At 39.8% G+C, this 21,779-nt stretch overlaps 1 protein-coding gene across 5 annotated transcripts in view; it reads left to right on the top strand.

The window, feature by feature from the left end:
• CEP112 (centrosomal protein 112) overlaps positions 1-21,779 on the top strand; it is a 185,029-nt gene that overhangs the window by 101,374 nt on the left and 61,876 nt on the right. For 4 of the 5 annotated variants that reach the window (XR_009743708.1, XR_009743709.1, XM_061455253.1 and 1 more), the window contains exons 21-22: positions 12,260-12,322; positions 16,433-16,582. Coding sequence is in view for 3 of the 5 variants with exons in the window: in XM_061455253.1 (XP_061311237.1) it covers positions 12,260-12,322; positions 16,433-16,582 (213 nt within the window). In the remaining 2 variants the exon portion in view is untranslated. The remainder of the gene's footprint in view (positions 1-12,259; positions 12,323-16,432; positions 16,583-21,779) is intronic. The other variant, XM_061455255.1, reaches the window with a different exon arrangement.

The following is a 21,779-nucleotide window of genomic DNA, read 5'->3' as shown; positions in this document are numbered from 1 at the left end:
ATGATCAAATAGAAATGAAATGGCTGGCACTTAAGTGAAAGGTAAAAATGAGTAGAAGGAGGTACAGAATTCCGATGGCATTGCCCTCCCCATATCCCTGCTCCAGTGGGGATGTGAAGGGGGAGAAGGGAGCAGAGATAGAGGAAAAATTTTCATTGCAAGCCCACTGAACACTTAAATAGTTGTTGGTAGTTGTAGACAGCTTTTCAGTCTTAGGGACACATCATTTACTGAGGTCTTTAGTTTTTTCTTGCTTAAAAAATCTCAGCTTTAAAGGTAGTACATTGTCTATTGTAGTGTGCATTTGATTTTGTTAGTGATTCCAGCATATAATGCTAGAAAGTTGTTCAATAACCATACTACAGTAATGTTTTTGAACCTGTGATTTTAAAAGCAAGTATCTTTTGACAGTTGCTGCATCGCCCAGTCCCTAGGGAATGATAAGTGGGAAGGATGTAGAGAAATCAGGAGTGAAGTTAAGCCAGGTGTTGTGGAAAAAAAATATCCCAAACAAAACCAGGATACCTGGAAAGAAGAGAGGGGTGGGAGGAAGGTGTTTTAAGATTTGGTTTCATCCCTCACTATCCTGATTTGATTGGTAATAAGTTAAACCGATTTCCCCAAGTCGAGTCAGGTTTGCTTGTGACACCTCCCTCTAGCTGCTCTGCTCTTGCTGGGGCAGGGCAGGAATTCGTCTTCATCCTTGATTTTTGCTGGATCAGGTGCTGTGGCCCAGTCACATGTAATCATCTTATTGCTCACCTTTTGAGTTGTAACATGGTAGTTATATTAGAACACATACCCACCTTCTCGGGTAAGGATAACAAATGTTAATGTCCTTAAGGTCGGGTAAGCCATGCTGGACATAAATGAGACAAAGCTGATAGCATGGAGAAATTGAAACTGCACTTACCATGGTCTGAGGACTTCAGTACTTCCATAATATCTGTTATCTGTCTCTAACATAAAAATGACTTCAGAATAGCTCCAATTTATTTCTTGACTATTAGTTCAGAAATCTTAAATATCATTTCAGAAGCAGACTTGTATTCAAGCATAATGATTTTGATTTACATTTAAAGAATAGATTTAATTCACTTGCACTGCATGGTATCAAATGATTATCACATTTTCTGATGTGATGGTAATTTTATTTCTTTTATTTGACTCTATATCTCATTATAATGAAACAAAACATACACTGTTAAAGAAATAAACATATTAGGGTATGCAGAGTACTGTAGTTGGATTCCACTAATGACTGATTTCAGCAGGAGGCAGGTGTGTTGTACGTTGCATCAGCAGCACTTACGGCACAAACACGAATCAGCCAGGTGTAATGGACTGCACAGAGCTGATGAGCATTTTCAGGTTTGCCAGAAATTGCTAAAAGCAAGAGACAAACTGCGTTTCTAACTGTGTGCAGATGTGAGGCTTGGCTAACACCACTGTTTGTAATGTTCAACTGTGATATTTTCTTGGCAAAGAAGATGAGTGTTCAGAAAGCACAACCCGAGCAGATCAGTAGACATGCTAACGATGCTCCAAGGAAGCAACCTTGGAACAATGAAAATATCCCATAGAAAAGTTCTTTGAGCAGCACACATGAGTAAATTGGAGTGGGACAAAAAGGTGTGGTGAGGTTTTTTTCTTCTCTAAATGATTTTCAACATTTAGCTTTTTATTGACTTCTTTTCTGTGTTTAAATAGGTATCTTGAGTCATCATGTTAAATCTTTACATAGGTTCCAGGAACATCTAATTCTCTTCCAGTGCTGCTTTTCTTGTGGAGAAATAATTGACATTTTTGTGTATTGACTGTACTAAACACAGAGGAGATTTAATTACAGGATGAAGCTGTAGTCAAAAAAGTCAAACACTTCAGTTTCTGAGCTGCAGCTCTTCTGATATCAGGGCAGTTGTAACATACTTCAATCTGGAGAGACAGGACTCCAAAATAGCAGTGCAACCTGCCCAGAGCAAGGCAAGTCATGCTTGAAGACTTTAATGATGGAGCAGTTAGTTGTAGTCTGAGATTCCTATTGTTTTAAGTAAGTATGGACATTTACAATGTTTTCTAGTCTGTACCTGTTGCAATAACTCCACCTACATCTGGTGGGAAGTCAACATAAAACTGAAATGCCGAGGGAATTCAAAGATCACTGTGTAAGTGACCACGTCCCTAATTAAGAATAAGTATTCTATTTAATAGTTCTGGTTTAATATCATGGTTTTGTAACAGGGCCTTTTTCAATGATTGGAAGACAGTGGCCTATAACTGGAAGCTGCTTCATTTTTGAGCAGCTTCTACTTGCATGCAGTTGGCAAATAAGGTACTAATAATGTGTTCCAGAGAGCAAGTTAGTCCTTCCTTTAGCATCAGCTTTGTGATGCTGGATTAATTAACTAGTACAGCCCTAGGATGGGGTCCAGTTGGACGTATTCATTGGGCATATTTTCATACTGCATATGGAGGAATACCTTTAATTCACAGTATCTGTTCTGGCACTAGACTCATATAGATGATGTCACACTGTTCAACACTGGCAAAGAAATAGAAGATGAAGGGAAAATATGACATCTTCAGAGATTAAAGAGATACTCCAAGAGATACTCTATTAAAAGTATTGAGTTTCCCCTAAGCGATTAAGTTACTTCTGCTTATAAAGAATAAGTATTGCATGCTTTCCATTAGCTTACATTGTTCAATACTGTCTCTGTAGCCCTTGTTCTTCTCTGCCAACTCTTCATTACATTAACTACCAAAAATGATTTCATCTTTGTATTAAGACCTTCTGGGAAGGGGACCATCTCTGCAACAATTCCATAGGTTCCTGTGTAGACTTCTGAGCATAATGGAGCCTTTGATCTGAGTGACACCTTTCACTTCATTAACTTGAACAATAATAGCCATAGGACAGACAGCTTCATCTGTGTGAGCATCCAGATGAACTATTTCCACACTCATTGTGGTGATACCCTGGTTATTTACATGGGGGCAAATAGGTCAACCGTAAAATGTGGACACATATTCTTCCTGAGTATAATGATACCATTAAATTGGTATCTAATTATAATGTAGATGTATGTTTTTCTCCTTGCTGAACACATCCAGGACCTCTACCAGTTGTATATGTGCCACTTTTTTTGACTAAAATTCTCAAAAGTTAGTTTGAATTTATTACATAGATTCTTTTGCTTGAGCCTTAGCTATGAATAAGCTAAAGAGCCTCTAATTCTTACCAAGAAGAATTAGCACAAAAAGTGTAGATTGTTTAATCTATAGCAAATTGAAGCCCAAATGAATCATTACCTCATTCTCTCCCTTTTTTTTCACCATACTATGTGTTTTGGAGAAGGCTGATTGCATGTAGGCTCAGTTTTCTCTAATTCACTAATTTTACTTATCTTTACATCCCAGGGTATGCTATAACACTAGGAAAAACACTGGCTATTTTTCAGTAATTCCAGCTGGTTGTAATGAGAGATTACTTTTTATTTATTTTTATTTTTTAACAACTTGGCCAATTCATTGTTAGATTCTTTGCGAACTGTTGAATGAGCACCATCTGCTCTGGGTGCCCAGCCAGGGGCGAGAGGAGAGATCCTACACTGATGCCCTAGTGCTGGATGCTGGTACCTGCAGCCATAACTGCTGACTTTAGTGGGGCTGGTTCATGCTTTTGTTTGTGCAAACAACAGTAACTGGTGTTTGTTGCCTGGAGTCAGTAAGTACTAAGTGGAAATTTCCGCCAAACCTGAGTCAGCACAAGCCAAAGCAAAAGCTGCCCCATGGAAAGTGTCCATCACATCCCTGCTTAGGTCAGTATTTGGGTATCTGATTTTTTTACTATAGCTTTATCTAGAAAAAATGCTCAGTTATCAAGACCAAACTAATAGATTACAAACTAATATAAAACATCTTTATTACGTGTTTGCGTTCTGGCACAATTTGAAAACATTGTTTATACTTATTTGCTCTTTCTTCATATCTTTATAATAGAGAAAAGCTGCAGGTGGCTTCCCCCCCCCCCCCCCCCCCCCCCCCGCTCCTTTTTTGAAGGGGAAGGAGTGTTTGGGAAATAGGGAAGGGGTAAAATGATATTATTAGTCCTTCAGAGTCTTTAATGTGAAGAAACAAAAGTGTTCCAAAACGACTGGCTTACAGCTGCAGAACATGTCACGGAGTAAAACCCACCTTCATTAAATGAGTGAGAAAGAATTCTAATTGTTTTGAAGTTCTTATGATCAGGCTGCGAATGCTTCATTGTAATGTGATACTAAAGTGCCTCAATTATGATTTGTATATTTTGGTGCCAGAAGGTTTTTTTCTTATGCTAAATTATTAAGTTCTGTCAGCTGCTGGGCTGTCATATAGAGATACAGTAAATCACATTATATTTTGTCATGGATTACACAGAGCAATAAATTTGGGAACAGAGATCAAAGTAGTTTCACAATCACATCTGAGTGTAGGAGGGGTGTTTAACTTGTAGAAAATCTGATTTAGGTGAAACTGTTGCAGTTCTTGTGTGAATTTGAAATGAATTTGAGTGTTTGCTTGAAAATGAGTAAGGTACAAATCCCCACAAGAGCTCTCCTGTATTTAGTTCGGAGGAGTCAATTCTGACCTACAGCTGCAGGATGGAGAATGGATAAATAATTAAACACTAGGAATGTTAAGAGTCTCGCAGTGTCTTATTTATGTTTTTAAATGCTTTCATGATTGAGCAATATATTCCATTCTCTTTTAATTGGGACTGTGCTGGACTTGTGCACAGTTAGTCATCGGGATGGTAATGCCTTCTGGCTCCGTGAAGTTGTCGTTCTTTTGGGGAAGCTTTGTTGTATTTAAAACTACAAAAACTAATACAGCATAATCTTGCTAAGGAACACTGATTGCTTTAGATCAGAAATTTGTTAGGGGATTTTGTTGTATTTTCGCTGTTTGTCTTTCCAACTGTCAAAGCTTAACTTCTGTTTGGCTCACATTTAATGATGTAACTTAGTAATACCGAGTTAACTTAGTAATACTGAATCTGTCCTTTCATTTACAGTTTTCCTTCTATCTACTAAAAAAGTTCTCTCTCAAAATGATACATATGTAGGATTTTTTCCTAGTCATTATCTTCTTAACACTTGCTTGTTATTGCCACAAAATTCAACTTAAAACAGCAATGGAGAATCTAAAGAATAAAACTCACATTTTTATCCCTTTACAGTCCTTTCAGGAGCTTTACAGTCTCTTCTTGACAAAAATCAAGGCATATAAACTTAGCTGGTATAATGATAAAGTGCATGGGTCTCAGAAATCTCTGATTCCTGAAAGAATCATGTATTGTAAAGCTTATACATACTAGTCTTTAGCTGAGACTACTCAAATCCTGGATCAGTGTCACATCTTGGTACCATCGCCTTCTATTTGGGGAGGAAACTTTAGCTTTGACTTGCATCTTCAAAGATGTTTAATAGCCTTTCCCTTTGTGATTCTACTGGGTGTCAGCTGTTTGGGTACCAAAACCATCTGGGCCTGAGTGATACAAGCTATTCTGTAAACTTCTTTGTGTTAGAGTGGGAGAGAAAGACAGAGTGCACATGAGCAAGTGAGGTGCCCAGTATTGCTGATGAATAAAGGCAGCTTGTAAAGGCTCAAATAATTCTCTTTGGGTGCATATTTTACTTGTTAAGGCTCTGAAAAGGAAAATGCCACCACTTGTGATATAATATCTTAAGCCCACTTTAAATAACCATCTTAATTGAGTTGGAAAGACCAGAAGAAAACCAGGAAATACTAAAAATTGTAATCCAGAAATGTGTTTGTGCTGTACCAGATTGAGGCATGTAGCTGTGGGAAAACTGGGCCTGATGTGGAGAGTGTTGCAGTCTCAACATCTTCACTAGGTTTACTCAGTTCATCTTATTTGACTGTTGAGCGAGAAGGAATCGTGCCATAATGTAAAAGCCTCTGAACTGACAAAAAAGTTAGTATCAATGGGAAGTTAACAAGAAATCCCAAGCAAGACTGTCTGGCGTGATAGATGGTAGATGCAGAACAATTACATATATTATGATAGAGTACGTTGATAATTGGAATCTTTTCATTTTAGGAATCTCTGTCATCACAAAATACAACATTGATTTCCCCGATAGTCATTTCTCAGATGATTGATGAGAACAAATCAAAGGGAAACTGGCCTGCTTTGCTCTTGCAGCCCAAGATCCCCCAGCCTGATGCCTATCAAATGAAGCAATATTTTGGCAAAATGTCACAGTACCTCTTCAGTTTAATCTAGAATTCCCTGTCTGTCCTTTAAATGCCTGGTGCTTGCATCAGTACTATCTTGTATAAAGTATAGTTAAGGCATTGAACAATTTCATGTGGCAAACCCCCACTATTAGCCTGGTTTTAAAACCTTGTATTGTATACAAGGCTTGTATTTTAGGCCAAATTTTGTAGTTGGTGTTAACTAAGGTGCCTGGCTCACTACAGTTTTGAATAAAAATCAGTATTAATGATGCTGGGAAATATTTAGGTGCTCAGTACATCCATTTAGATGAAGTAATTACATATGAGGGTAAGGATGGTGGAATTGTCATCAGACTCCATGCAGTTAAGTCTCATAGAAGACAAATGTCTGTATTTAATTTTTCTACAGAATTTGAGGATAATTACAAATACACTGTTGGTTTAAATGGAAAGACTGGAAATCAGAGATTTCCTAAGGCATGAATTGCAGAAGCAGCTCTTCAGTAGGCCCCTGTTAAGCAGAGAATTGCAATACACTGCAGAAAGGCAATTCTCAGTACAGGTAGAGTGTCAAATTCATTTCTATTCATTCTTGTTCTTTTCCCAGTGAGAAGTACTCAGCACATGAATGACAGGGTGGGGTTTTTTTTCTCCTAAAGATATATGTTTAAAGAAAAAAAGAGAAAAGAAAGATTTATAGCCCTACAAAAGTGAAATGGAAAATAGAATATTAATAGGATTTTGGGATTTCTGTCATTCATTTTCAAAACCCTTGAAGTCATTTGGTACTTGGCTAATTATTCTCTTAACATAATTTTGGATATTGAACTATTTTTAATGGTCTTTTGGGTGGCTCAAATTACATATTTGAACTGGTTTGCTATTTCCTCTGTGACACAAAGATTCATTTTTCCTTTTGGTATCTGGTTGGTGGGAACAGCAGTAGAAAGAACAAGATACTGGCATAGGGAGTCCCCCACTGGGGGACTGGTATTAGAGGTACATGAGGAAAATACATGTTTCAGGCTTTGAGGTCGAAATGAAATTTCTGTGTACAATCAGATGAACTTAAAAGGTGCTCTGCTAATCTCTGGAGTTTAAACAGATAGTGTACAGAGCCGTTTAACATGCTTAATAACAAAAATTGCTCCAGTTCGCCATCCTGAAGGTCATTTTCGTTTGACATCTGTCAAATTACACAATCTTGAATTTTAGTACAAAGCATAATACTGTCAAACTTAAATAGAAATATTCCAGAATGCGGAGTGGTGTGTTGTTTTTTAAGGTAAATGGGCCCCATTTACATTAGTTCTTTGATGTTAAATTCTTTGCTGCACATCAGAGAACAGTTGCTTCTTCCCTGGAGCAAGTTTTCTTTCTTCTCCTTCCCCCACCCTTTGATTTTCTTTTCCTTCTTCTTTTTTTCCCCCCCAGTTTGCTTACACTTTTATCTAACTAATTACGGAGGATCAGCCTCTGTACAGCCATCATTTAGCTAGTTGCAGGCATTTTGAAAGAATTACTCTTTCATAGCTAGTACCCTAAACAGATTTCTTAAAGCTGCCTATTAGTGAGTATGAGTGTGTGTGTATATATATATGTATATATATATAACCCTCTAGTTTATGAGAGTTATGTTTGCAAGGGTTTTCTGTGTTGGGAGATTGAAATCAAACTGAAACACCACTGAACCAGTCACAAACTGTAATTCATAGATAGATGAACAGGATTTCCCTATGCATCCTTAACTCCTACAGATCTATGTGCATTTGGGTTGCAGGAATTAGTTTTCCTGTTAATTTTGTGCATGATTGCAGTCTAACTTTCCAGCCAAAAATCACCATTCCAAAGCTGGAAGATAACGAGTCATGGAATCGTTCAGGTTGGAAAAGACCTTTAAGATCATTGAGTCCAACTGTAAACCAGACACTGCCAAGTCCCACTAAAACCATGTCCCTGTGCACAGATTTGGGCTGCTCCAGAAAATTCTCAACAGCTGCATTTTTGATAATCATTCAAGACGTCTTCAACGCCTTCATGGATGTTGGTGGAGGATGAAGTTGTCCGTGTGCCTGCCAACCCCACAGTGCAGCCAGAGCTACTACTGACACTGTGCTGGTGAGCAGCCCCTGGGGCTGTTCAGGGCATGCAATCCATCAAGTAGAACTAGAAAAGTCCCCTTTAATGCATCATATACCTTAAAAATAGCATATAGAAACTTTGCAATTCGGGTAGGACATGGTATGCTTTCATGGTGTGGTCACACCATAGATCCTTTGCTCTTTTATTCTTAGCACTGCTGTTCTGTTTCATGAAAGGAAACACTGATGCTCAGCTCATGTTAGAATAGCAGACACTAATTCAGATACCACGTCTCCAGTGCTAAAATCAGCTTTAATATTCACGTGAAATGTTTTGTTGAAGTCAGTGCAGTTTTGCTCAGCAACCACAATATGATGCTTTGAGGCTTGTTATAGAATTATAGTTGGTTTTTAAACCCAATTAACTGTAACAAGGACATAATCTTTTTAATGCAAAAGTCCTCACTCTGTAATACAGAGTAACTGCATGTAAAATTGTCCTAATCAGATAATTCAGCTAAAATATGTATTAACCGTGTGAAACTAAACAGAAGTTAATTTTTGAATCGGTGGAATTCCTCTATGGCTTATCCAATTGAAACCTTTTTATTCTAAGAATGGATATTGCAATTGATATTTCTGACAAGTTTTTGCCAAGTGTGAATTCCAACAGCTGCCTCTCGCACACGGAAAACTAGTTTAAGACCATTAACTCTATTTGCAGCGCTGCCCATCTCTATAAAAAGAGTTAGACTTTAATGAATACTGGCTGACCCTCCAAATGTTCACCTTCCAGTTGGATTCTTATTCATTATGTTTCTGAAATAGCATGTAACCTGCAAGTGAGGGAATGCCCTTAAAATAATACAGAAGCAGCTTGTGCTTCATACAATGCATGAGCAGAGCAGCCTGTTATAAAAGGAAACTGCTGCTTGTGTATACCAGGCCATTTTGAACCTGCTCACTTGTCAAGATAAATGTAATATAAATCCCCTGTGATGTTCACAGTATTCAGCTATGTGTATTTACTTTGCTGTAAGTCATTCCTTTCAAAAAAAAAGGTAAAAAGGTGCTTTTTTGTGTGTAGCAGTGCTGTATGTGCCCCAGGGGAGGAGGTTTATGCCTCCCTAGGCTGCAAAGCAACAGCCTATAGGCAAGAGGTATTAAATTAGGTTAGTTGCAGGCTTTAAAAAGGGAAAAGTTTTATATGTCTGCAGTAAAAGATGAGGGAAAAGAGTGTTCCTGTGCATTGCCATGAATTAGCTCTTCTCAGCTGGCCAGTGTGCTGTCACATATGGTAGCTGCTTCTGCAGAGCTTCCCTGGTGCTACCTGTGCAGTTTGTGATGATGCAAGACCTGTGCGGTGTTACAGATCCAAAAGAAAAGCTGAAGTCAGCATGGGGCAGTAGTTGTTAGTGCCACAGGGTCGGGATACAGCCAGTTTTAGAAGCTAGAGCTGTTCTAAATGTGTTGTCACCATCTCCAGTGGCAGCTTTGGTAGCTCAGTACTTCTGAAAATCAGACCCCTCAAATGAAGATGTTTGGGACTGCAGTGAATGCACTAATTTGTGGTTGGTTGATGACTGGGAGACAACTTGCATATATATTTTGCTAATTGGTATTTGTTAAAGGCATTATAAAATAAAATGTCATAATTCCCTTTAAATAAACTGGTAGGATGTACTTTCTTTGCTTTCAGTTAGGACTAAAGCACAGAAATTTGGCATATCTTTCTTTTGGCTGGCCTCTTTCATGTCTATCAGAGGTCATCCTGGTTCTACTCAGTGTGCACAAACCATTTCCAATTTGTTTATGGAACTTATGAGTGGTTTCTTATTATTTATTGGGATTTCTTCTATGGGTTCAGGAGGTTATAAAGCTGCTTCTATGAAAGATGAAGTCTTTTACCCCAGGCTAGTTGAGTGAGAGCAGCTGTAATGTGAGCTTCTCTGCGGTGCTTGCTGAATGGTATCTCTCTGGGAGTAACAGCAATTTATATTATTACTGTAATTTATATTTTTACTTTCTTTCCCTAAAGATAAACTGGCAGATTCAGGCACTTGATGATATGCAGTGGTGGTAAAACGTAATCTGAACCTAGACAATAGTGGAAGGAGTGTTAACATGGGTCAGCCTGAATACAAAGGGAAATGTAACACACACAGAGTTCTCTGGCATAACCCCTTTTGTGTTACTGCTCTCTTTTCATTTATGCAACCCCACAATATGCCCCTGCAGTGTTTGTGGCACACTTCAGATGATAAATGTGGGAGTGGAATTGCATTTGGTTGGTACTCCAGAATTCTTGTATATGCTGTTTTAAAACAATAATAGCGCCATTATCTCTATTTATACAAAAAAAAAAACAACAAAAAACATGTGTTCTCAAAAATCATGCATACACAGTTTTGATTGGGTTTGATTAACTGGCTTTGATAAGAATTGGGTTTAATTCTCAGTAGGTTTCTTAGTACCACCAAACAGATGACGTATGGACCTCAAAGAACTTCATAATCTCAGAATTTGAAGGGATTCAGAATCTTAAATTGTAGTATCATGTACAGCTTTAAGATTATTTTTAACTGCCTGTAATATACTTATATTAAGCTGCACCATACAGAACTGCCTGGATTGCACAGGATGATTTGAGCCCTATCAACCCCAGTGGTGATTCGCAAACACACTCTGTAACTTTAAGCTCCTCAATTTATAGTCCAGTAAAATCAATAAGAGTGTTTGCTTGACTGAAATCCCTGGTGTTTGCAGACATGGAGTTTCAGTCCTGCAGCTGGATCCAAGCAGGGTTCAGAGGCTTTGGGGTGGGGGGTCTCCTTGGCTTCTGTGGTCCCCCAAAACACACACTGGCACATGGGCAGCTGATAGAGCATGTGTTTGTGTGCTGGATGCTGTGCCGTAAAACTAAGGACGACAGATCAAAGATTGGAACATGAGGTCAGATAGATTTTGAAAACTTAATCAGCTTAAATTTGCTTCAGGACTCAACTTTGTAATATCCTGCCCCCCTCAGAAAATAGTTCTCTTAGACACCTGTCCTCAAACTTTAGAGCCAAGAACATGTGAGTGTTCAGCAGTTCATCCGAGGACAGTGTTTTGAGGCTGCTCTATCAATATAATGCCATGGCATTTTGCAGGAAAAATACAAATCAGAGTTGTGCTCTGAAATGAAATTGAATCTGTTTTAAATTGTTAGTATTATTGAATTATTTTTGAGATTAAATGATGTGAGAAAAAAAAAAAAGAGCTGCTTTCCTCACAGTTACAGAAATACTTGCTCATTGGGTTCCAATATGACAAAGCTGCCTTGTTATCAGTTTGCTCTCTTCTTTATCTTCAAGTTGTGGAAAAAAATGCTAGGAGCAGGAAAGAACTGGGTGTCCAGGAGCTCCCAGTTGGTTCAGCTGTGTGTCGGGTCGATTTTCAGTGCAATCGCCACCTTTAAACAGGTAGGGACACCCAATGGGACAAAAGGCAGTTGCAGGCACCAGGCTGAGACATGAAGCTGTGTCCTCCATGTCCCCGTGCCTGGGACTTTCTCCTTTGCTTCTCCCTGCATTCAGAAACAAAGTCACCCCAATAAACTCCTGTGTGCGTTGCCTCCTTCCCCCCCCCCCCCCCCCCCCCCCACTCACTCACTCTCTGGTTTTTAATCTGCAGAAGTCTTTATGTTTTTCTAATAATTGGCAGCAGAGGTACAATTTCTCCCCTCTTTCAAGTGATGAATAGTTGGCCCGAGATCAAAGACAAGCCCTCGCGGTTTTTTGGCTGCCACAAAAGGGCGTTGGAGTTGGCGCGGGTCCCAGCCGCTCCGCGATAGGCATGTGGATGAGGTGCCAAGCGGAGGGGTCGGTGGCAAAGTGTCTGTACACGTTCTTCATCTGAGCTAATCTGGTTGCCTTTTGTGTGTGTTTCAGGCAAACTGCCGGCTAAAGCAGGCTGAAAAGGAGTACAGTCAGAAGCTGGCTAAATCCTCGCAGGTAGGTAGCGAGAAGACAGGAACCTCAGGTGAACGCATTTGATTTGGAAACTTGATGAGAAGCGTAATTATTTCTGCTCTGAACTGTAGGGCTTGATGATAAAGAGAAGCCATAATCATTTCCCAATCCAGTGTCTGTCGTACTGATTTTAACCTTTCAAATAAGAAAGAGCATTAAAGCTGACTAGAAAATATGGGTGGTGGTTTTTTGAGTTCAAAATTTTATAGAATCCCAGCCTGGTTTTTGTTGGAAGGGACCTTAAAGCTCATCCAGGTCCTGCCCCTGCCACGAACAGGGACACCTTCCACTAGAGCAGCTTGCTCTACGCCCCTGTGTCCAACCTGGCCTTGAACACTGCCAGGGATGGGGCAGCCACAGCTTCTCTGGGCACCCTGTGCCAGCACCTCAGCACCCTCACAGGGAAGAGCTTCTGCCGAAGAACTCATCTCAGTCTCCCCTCTGGCAGGTTAAAGCCATTCCCCTTGGCCTGTCCCTACAGGCCCTTGTCTAAAGCCACTCTCCAGGTTTCCTGTAGCCCCTTTAGGCACTGGAAGCTGCTCTAAGGTCTCCCTGGAGCCTCTCTTCTCCAGGCTGAACAAGCCCAGCTCTCTCAGCCTGTCTTCACAGGAGAGGTGTGCTCCAGCAACCTACTTTTTCATCTCCTGAGCACTCAAGAGGTCCGAATCCTCCCCCAGTCAGTGGGAAGGGAAGGTGAAGTGCCGTGTTAACCAGCTCATCTCATAAAATCAGGAACATTCACACAACCAGGGCTTGCATTTAGTGTTACAAGGTGGTGGTTTCCAGCGCAGCCAATGGCAGAATGGCATTCCCAGTTCTGCCATCTCCGTGGTCATCATTGCTCCTAGGCCCTTCAGCATTTCTGCCCAAAATAGCACTTTGAAGAGTGTCAGTGTCCTGAAAGCAAAGTGAGTTTGACGTGAGTTATTGTTCTTCAGAGTTGTCCTTTGAACATGGAAGAGGAAGATGGGTGTTGAATTTACATATATACTTAAAAATGAGAAGACAGGATGATTTTGAAATATTCCAGCTGTCAGTTTGATTGATAGGCAATACTGAAGTGTGAAAACTGATGGAGATGCAACCAGAAGTTAAGCTTTTAATAGTAAGAAAATCGCCACGAGGTTTTATGTGAAGGTGTCATTCTTCTCATTCCTCCCAACCACAGCAGAATGCCTGCACTTGCAAAGTGTGTTTTCAGCAGTAGTAATAATAGTCTGATAATGCTCTTTAAAAATCAATAAAAACACTGCAAAGAATGGTTGAGAGGCCTCTAAACTGGGCAGAAGTGATCAGTGAGACAATAACAAGAAACTGCAAACTTTACTGGTTTACCACAATTTATTAAAACACAAGATTTAAGTTTTTTGGCTACCTTTGAGTCTCTGTATCACCTGTCCAAACTGTGACTTTAGTTGTTTCCCTGAAGTTTATTGGGCTATCACTGCTACACACTACATTTTTTTCACTGCATTTATCAGAATCATTGGTAAATAAGTTTTTACATTATATTTCTAAATCCTGATTTATATTTTCTGTGCACGTATTTGCATACAGAGAGATTGTGAAGTCTCCATCCTTGGAGACACTCAAAACCTGACTGAGCAGCTAGCTCTGGTGACCCTTCTGCTCTCACCGGTTCCATGATTCTGTGATACATCAGAGAAGATGCTCTCCTAAATGTCTTTTAATAATTTGTTGAGGGCCTTACATAGAAAGAAAGAAACAAAACCCAACACCCCCCATTTTTTTATCTTGCCACCTGAACCTGAATAGCAGAAAAATTACAAAGCTCAAAAAGTAACATTTATTGCATGCCAGACCTGAAGGAAGAGAACACTTTCATTGCTGATTCTATTTTACCTCTTGTCATTTTTATGCTGTTGTCATGCCTAGTGAGTGTGATCAGTCAGCCTCTCTGTGCCAGACATAGTTTACTATCAATACAAAAATGGGTCTTGGTCCATTTGTTGAAGAGAGATGGAATAGAAGCATTTAATAATTTAATTTAATAATTTAAGCCTTTCTGAATGTTTTAAACAAAGGCTGAGCGAAATTGCTGTAATTGTTGCAGGGGGAACCCCTAGGTGCAAGGTAATAACTATTTAACCTCAATGTCATAATGAATTTTGTAAGACTGAAATTGTTTGGCCGGTGGAATAGTCTCAAAAGGGAAAATGTGAGACTTTCTCTTTTTTTCAAGCTAGGCATTGCTGTAGCTAATACACTGTTCTCTTACTGGGGAGAGATAGACGCAGTGGCCAGAGCTGGCATCCCTCCGTGCTCTCAGTGGCAGACACAACACATACATCATGCATCAGGGCTATTTGGCACAATAAAGGAGTTTCACCCTGGTGTCTGAATGTCTTTACTTTAGTGGGCTTGAATCAAACCCCCAAAGTTACTTGGACATAGGGGGGTTTGTAGCTCAGTATTAATAATAGGTCAGTTGCAACTTTTCTTGTGGCCATGTTGCTGACAACATCTGTCTAATCTTACTCTCTGTGGCCTCTTGGAACATTCACTTTTAACACCCACACAGAGGAGAGATTTCAAGACATTTCCTCTGAAGTTTATACAAAGTAAACAGATATTTTTTTTCCTCTGAAAAGCACTGCACAAAGCACATCTTTCTCCATCAGTTCATGCTGAAATTGCCTCGCATGCATTTCAGAACTCCTGTGCGAGCCCAGGGACTTAACCTAGTCAAAGCTTTAAATCTCATTTTTGTGTTATATGAAAGGGTTTGTTACAGGTTTGCATGGCTTCAAGTTGTTATCTTAATATTTCATGTGGTTTTATATGATCCGTATAAGTGGTTACATACCAAAAAAAGCCAAATTTATGCAAATTGTGGCAGCTGAATGATGGCCTGAATTGCAAACCCAGTGACACTGCTTAATTCTTCCTAAAGAGTTACACCTACCCAGATAATCTCTACACTTTGGCACACTGATCTTATTAATAGCCTTGCTTTTAATTGGTGTATTGTATTACTTAATATGTATTTGGTTTTAGAAAAGAAATACAGGAATATCCATGTAGGTTTTACTCTGTTACTCTCTTAGGTTTTCAGGTAGTAAAACAGAGAATTAAGTTTTCTGTAGAGCTTCAATCAGTCCTGTTTCCCTTCCTCTGTGATTTTAGTACCTTCATTTGTAGCATCTCTCTTATTATGTTAGTCCTATCCTAGTAGTAGTGTTTAAAAGCCATTTTTTTTTCCTAAAGAACCGTGTCCTTAATATATCTTAATGTTTCTCTACCAAAGAGGAGGCCTTGAAAACACAGAGGTCCGAGCACTCTGTAATCCCTCCCTGACTTGCCTGTGTGCTGAAGCGTTCTTAGAATTAGACTATATTATGCTGCTACAGCAGCTTAACCTTAAGCTTGCATATATACATTGAAGTCAGTGACTCTCCCATATGTTTAAGTGCTTTGCTGGGTGTTGACATGTCAGCATAAAATTCTGTAAATATGCCGAAAGGATCAGGTTTAGTTATGACTTTTCCCAGTGATAAAAAAGGTGAAACAAGTACATTTCAACAAATCATGAGCGACTCACGTAAAAGGGCTGGTTTAAGGGTCCTGGACATTGAGTCAGGTCCCCACTGTATTGCCAAGCAGAATATACTCCTTTCAGCAGCTCAGAAGTTTTCACTATCAAGTTTAAATTTCACTCCAATATGTAAATGTGGGTGTTTTTCTTCCCTGCAGTATCAAGTCTCAAGCTATAAAGTATCCAAACACCACAACCACCATGTGAATTTGCACTGCTGGTTTCAGTGCAGTGGCAGGCTGGAAGCATGCTCTGTTCTAAAGATCACAGATGTGCTTTGTTCTCATGAGTAAATATTTTGGAATGTCATAGTGGAAAACCCTTCCAAATATTTTGTGTTCAGCAGTTTTTGTCATTTGCAGCTTTATTCCTTTTCTCTGCATGGAATTTCATGCTTGCTAGTGTGTCATATGTTAATTTAAACTATTTAGCTTGCACAGCAGAGTTTGCCAATGCCATGCTTGTAGCGAGCATAAAAACATGCAAAGTACATGCCTTTAACTGAAGAGAGATTTAGCATGCTGTTTTCTTTTTAGATCATAGCTGAACTTAAGACAACCATTTCCTCTCTGACAGAGGAGAGCAGCCGGCAGCAGCTTGCCGCAGAGCAGCGGCTCCAGGAAGTTGTACAAAAGTTTGAAGATAAGAAGCAGCAGCTGATTATGGATAATGACAGAGCAATCAAGGTAATCTGGGGATTTTAGTCACTGATGCTACTGGCTGTTTGAGTGTAATTAAAAGTTCTGCAGTGGGCAGATGAATGCAGGTATCATTCCTGTTCACACAGCGCACACTAATTCCATTCACTGGACCTTGACTTTGATGTATCTGATGACTCAGGCTCGCGTTCCTCTAGCTGATCATACGCCTGCATAAAACCTTTGGGTTTGGCGAGTCTAATCCATCCACTTCAGTGAAATACTTCAGACTTTCCTGTTCTCTTTCTTCTAGTATTGACTCAGATGTTTTAACGTATTTTCAGCACCTTTATATGAGTGCTTTTAGTACTTGGAAAAAAAAGGTGAAAATAGGAGAGCCCACATGGACACGGGCTTTAGCTTGGTTTTCACAACACTTTCTTAACTTTCACATTTAAGGCTACAATGAAAGAAAGTATGTTCTTAGGTTCCATTGAAAACTATGCAAAATCTGTGCTAGATATGAATGGAATAAAGTATTTCTCATGCACAACTTTTTTTTTCATTAGATTTCTGATGCATCAGAGTTGCATTGTCTGTCCTGTGCCAAAGAAGCTTTAAGAGACTATGTGTTCTGAATATTTGGGCTCTGCTTCTTGCTGCTTTCACATCTTGATTCAAAGCGACTGCAGAGAATCCCACCTGCAGAAGCAAGCAGAATCAGTTTTTAAACACTTTTCCTTTCAGACTAGTAAAGAGCAATGGAAAAAGTTAAAACTATGCAATCTGCAAGGGCTGACAACAAAAACACTTCATTAAAAGTTGTATAGAAGAAGGAAATTCCTTCCTTTTTCTTTGTAAAGACATTTACTAGTGCCAAACAATGAATAGTGGTGTTAAATCCAGAAACTCATGGTTTCTGCACAGGGTTTCTGAGCAGTGTCTCAGCACTGGTGCTGCAAGTATGTTTTGTCAGATTTGGTCAGCTTGGGGAAGAAGTTAGAGGAAATGTTATCCTTGGAGTTCCTGAACTTTGTTTAGTATCACTACTATTGTACTGCTAAAAAATATTCCTTTGAAACCACTGATTTAATGGAATTTACTGTAAGCCAGGTACCCAAACAGAAAATTCTTAGGAAGGTAAACTGCTGTGTATACTTCTGGAAACAGAAAGAGGTGGTTTTAATACTCAATCACTTTGTATTTTTAAGAACCACACATACTTCTAGATGAGCATGTGTACAAATACTTTGCTTTTATTAGCTTGGGGCAAAAAACACTGGTTTTCATGGAAGTAGAATCCTAGATACGCTGGAGATGAGGAACAGCATCTATCCTAGGGCAAGCTGAAGACTTTGAGGGGTGATTAAAAACATTCTAAAAACAAAGTAACTCTTAATATAGCATAAGCCTTTGAGAAGACCTAATATAGTAGAACCTATTAAAAATACTACGGTTAAAATATGGGCATTTGCTAAATATAACATTGATTTAAACTAACATTGAGGAACACATTGCAATTTCCTTTCTATGGTATTGAGTGACTTCCTGTAAGACCTTCCAATTATTATTTACTTTCAAAGGGAGAAATCCACTTTTACAGAAGCAAAGTAGCTCTCCAAGAAATTTTGGATGTAGTCAGTAAAGTGATACCCAGATCTGGATGCCATAACACATGAGGTCGATGTTAATTCATATTTCTGACTTGCTTTGCTAGTTAGATTTCTGCATTGATATTTCACAGTTGTATCTAGCTCCTTAATGTTGATTATTTTTTAAAATAGTATCTTAAACGTTAGTAAAAAAGAATAAATAAAACTTTTAAGATCGTTTGGCCACTTTTGGCAACCTAAAAACCCCAATCTGAGCAACGCTTTTTGGTTTCAGGTGGCCTCATTTTGGGTCAGTTTGAAGCAAATGCTTGGAGTACTTGCCATTCTGTATTACATGGTGATTTATCTGGCCTAAAGGCAAGTCAGACTTTGTGCTGTCAGAGTCATAAAATCAGGATAAAATCTTGGCTCACTGCGTTCCTTTCTTGTGGGTTATAAGGTAACCAGTTTGGATGCCATGGAGTTGCGATGTCTAATAACGAAGAGCTGAGCAGCAGTGGTCTGACACAGTGCTGAGCAACTGATGGACTCCTGTGACTGCCTTTCCTCTGCTGTTGAGTTTGAGCTTGTTGGGATTACAACACTATTGGCACAGAATAATCCCAAAAGTACAGCTCACCCTTCAGTAGATATCTTTGCTTTGAACTTACCAGGACTTGTATTCTTTGGAGCAGAGTACAAGGACACTGGAATTGGCCTGGCATGGGGCAAATCCAGCAAAGCTCACCTGGTCTCTGTGCCATGCCTCTCCTGTGATGTGCTTACACTTCAAAGATCAGGAACCATTGGTTTAGACCATAGGATTAGTTGAGAGCACAATTATATTAATGCCCTGCAGATGCTTGGAAAAGCTGCTTAAATTGCCATGTCTATTAACCCATTTGTGATGCTTCAAACTGAGGTTTCAGAAGGCACCTTCCAGTCAGGGTTTGGGTGCTGAACTCCTCTGAATGCAGTGCAGGAGCTATGCTGGTCACTGAGGTGTAGTATAAACTTATTAAGGTTAAATTTATGAGTGTTCTGGCATCCCAATAGCAACCCAGCCACAACAACCCCAAGCTTGACACAGACAAATGGTCAGAGCATTTACCTGACTGTGCTGCTGCTTTGGGCAGTAGTTGCTGGCTGGACTTGGCACTAACATAAGGCTGATTGAATTGTAGAGATACCTTGAGGTTGTTTATGAAATCCCAGCCTTAGGATTTTTATTTTATTTATGAAATCCTTTTGGATTCTGGCATTTAAAGTGCAAAACAGTTCCTGGGATTGGAACTGGAAAACATGTTCAGAGCATTTTAATGAAGAAGTTGATGGCCAAGTGGGGACTCCACATCAAAAAGTAGATTCTGGAAAGCAAAGGATGATGGAGAGCATGCAGTGACAAACCCACAACAGAAAAGGGAGAAAATGATGCTTTTTTGCCAGAGGAACCACATTTGTTGTTTGGCTCTCATTCCAGATTCTAGGATTCTGTTATATCCCCTGAATTAACACCAAAATTTCATTAGCAAAGCATGGTTTGAAGATGACATATTTCAACACTTTGTGTGTCAGCCAGCTTATGATCAGACTAATTCTGTTAATAAATAAGACTTAAAAGATTTCTAGGAAAGAATGTCATATAATAATGTTCCACTTTGTGTGAACAATTTTGAAACAGTTGTTTTTCTTTGTCGTGTTTAAACATGTTGAGAGGGCAGAAAAAATCAGAAGTGGATTTTATAACCAGTGCAGAACAAAGGAGAAAACTTCTGGTTTTAAGTTGTCTGGGCTTATGTGGGCATTGAGTGTTCTCAACATCATCATGTATTGTTAGATGCTGTTGTATCTTGGAGCAAAAAGATCATTTCCTCTGTGGACGGGTTGGACTGGAGATTTTAGCAACACAGTGAGATTTCTCGATGCGACTATAACAAAATCCTTACCCTGCTGTAGTTGTGCTAGGGTCAGTCCTTGTATGGGGTCTCTATTTCTTTTTGTTCTGGAATACTATTTCCATAGGGGGGTTTATACTGATATTCCTCTATTTTAGCACGTCACAACGAGAGAACATGGTGTCTTGGCCTCGTTGTTTGCAGCACCCATCTGCCACCCAGCCCACCTCTCCAGTCTGCCCATGTCCTGCTGTGCCAGGTCCATGTGTCCTTGTTTGGTTTGCATTATTATTTAATATATTCATCAATGATTTAGATGAGGGAATTGAGTGTACTATCAGCAAGTTTGCTGATGACACTAAGCTGGGAGGAGTGGCTGATACGCCAGAAGGCTGTGCTGCCATCCAGCGAGACCTGGATAGGCTGGAGAGTTGGGCAGGGAGTAACTTGATGAAATATAACAAGGGAAAGTGTAGAGTCCTGCATCTGGGCAGGAACAACCCCAGGTTCCAGTATAGGTTGGGGAATGACCTGTTAGAGAGCAGTGTAGGGGAGAGGGACCTGGGGGTCCTAGTGGACAACAGGATGACCATGAGCCAACACTGTGCCCTTGTGGCTAAGAAGGCCAATGGCATCCTGGGGTGTATTAGAAGGGCGGTGGTTAGTAGGTCGAGAGAGGTCCTCCTTCCCCTCTACTCTGCCCTGGTGAGACCGCATCTGGAGTATTGTGTCCAGTTCTGGGCCCCTCAGTTCAAGAAGGACAGGGAGCTGCTGGAGAGAGTCCAGCGCAGGGCAACTAAGATGATTAAGGGAGTGGAGCATCTCCCTTATGAGGAAAGACTGAGGGAGCTGGGTCTCTATAGTTTGGAGAAGAGGAGACTGAGGGGTGACCTTATCAGTGTCTATAAATATATAAAGGGGGAGTGTCACGAGGACGGAGCCAGGCTCTACTCAGTGGCAAACAATGATAGGACAAGGGGTAATGGGTACAAACTGGAACACAAGAGGTTCCACTTAAACTTGAGAAGAAACTTCTTCTCAGTGAGGGTGACGGAACACTGGAACAGGCTGCCCAGGGAGGTTGTGGAGTCTCCTTCCCTGGAGACATTCAAAACCCGCCTGGACGCATTCCTGTGTAACATTATCTAGGTGTTCCTGCTCCGGCAGGGGGATTGGACTAGATGATCTTTCGAGGTCCCTTCCAATCTCTAACATACTGTGATACTGTGATCCTCCTCCCTTCATGTTTGGTTCCTGCTAAAAGTAAAACACATTATTTTAAACCTTGGGATGCTTGAAAGCATTCAAAACATTTCATTAAGGGCATCTCATATTTTTGTTTCCAGAAAGCAGTTGTCAAAATATAATGATGGTATTTACAGACATCTCTAAAATACAGTGAAAAAGCTAAGTTTGTGTGTAGTTACATTTCATTATCAGCCATGATTATTAGCAAATTCCATTTGTAATTACAAATAATATTTTGTATTAAAAGAACAAGCATGTCAGAGCTATGAGAACATTAACTAAATGACTAGAGTCCTGCAGAAGTATTTAGTCTATTGTCCTCAGAATACCTTTTGTAACACCACCATCATACTCTGCAATAGCCAATGTTGGGTTTAGTAAGAACTTACTTGTTGGGTTTTGGAGCCAATCAGTAACAAAACTGTGCAGTGCTGGATGGTTGGAGTGATTCTAGAGGTGCGATTGCCCAGTGTTAAAGCCATGTCTGACAAGTGCATTTGCGGTCCCATC

Source organism: Pezoporus flaviventris, unplaced genomic scaffold (genome assembly GCF_033815535.1).
Source record: "Pezoporus flaviventris isolate CSIRO_AGI_PZ_B2104156 unplaced genomic scaffold, CSIRO_AGI_Pfla_v1 ptg000020l, whole genome shotgun sequence".
Classification (NCBI taxonomy): Eukaryota; Metazoa; Chordata; class Aves; order Psittaciformes; family Psittacidae; genus Pezoporus; species Pezoporus flaviventris.
Note: the sequence above shows the minus strand (reverse complement) of the source record. Positions and strands in the feature narration are given on the sequence as shown.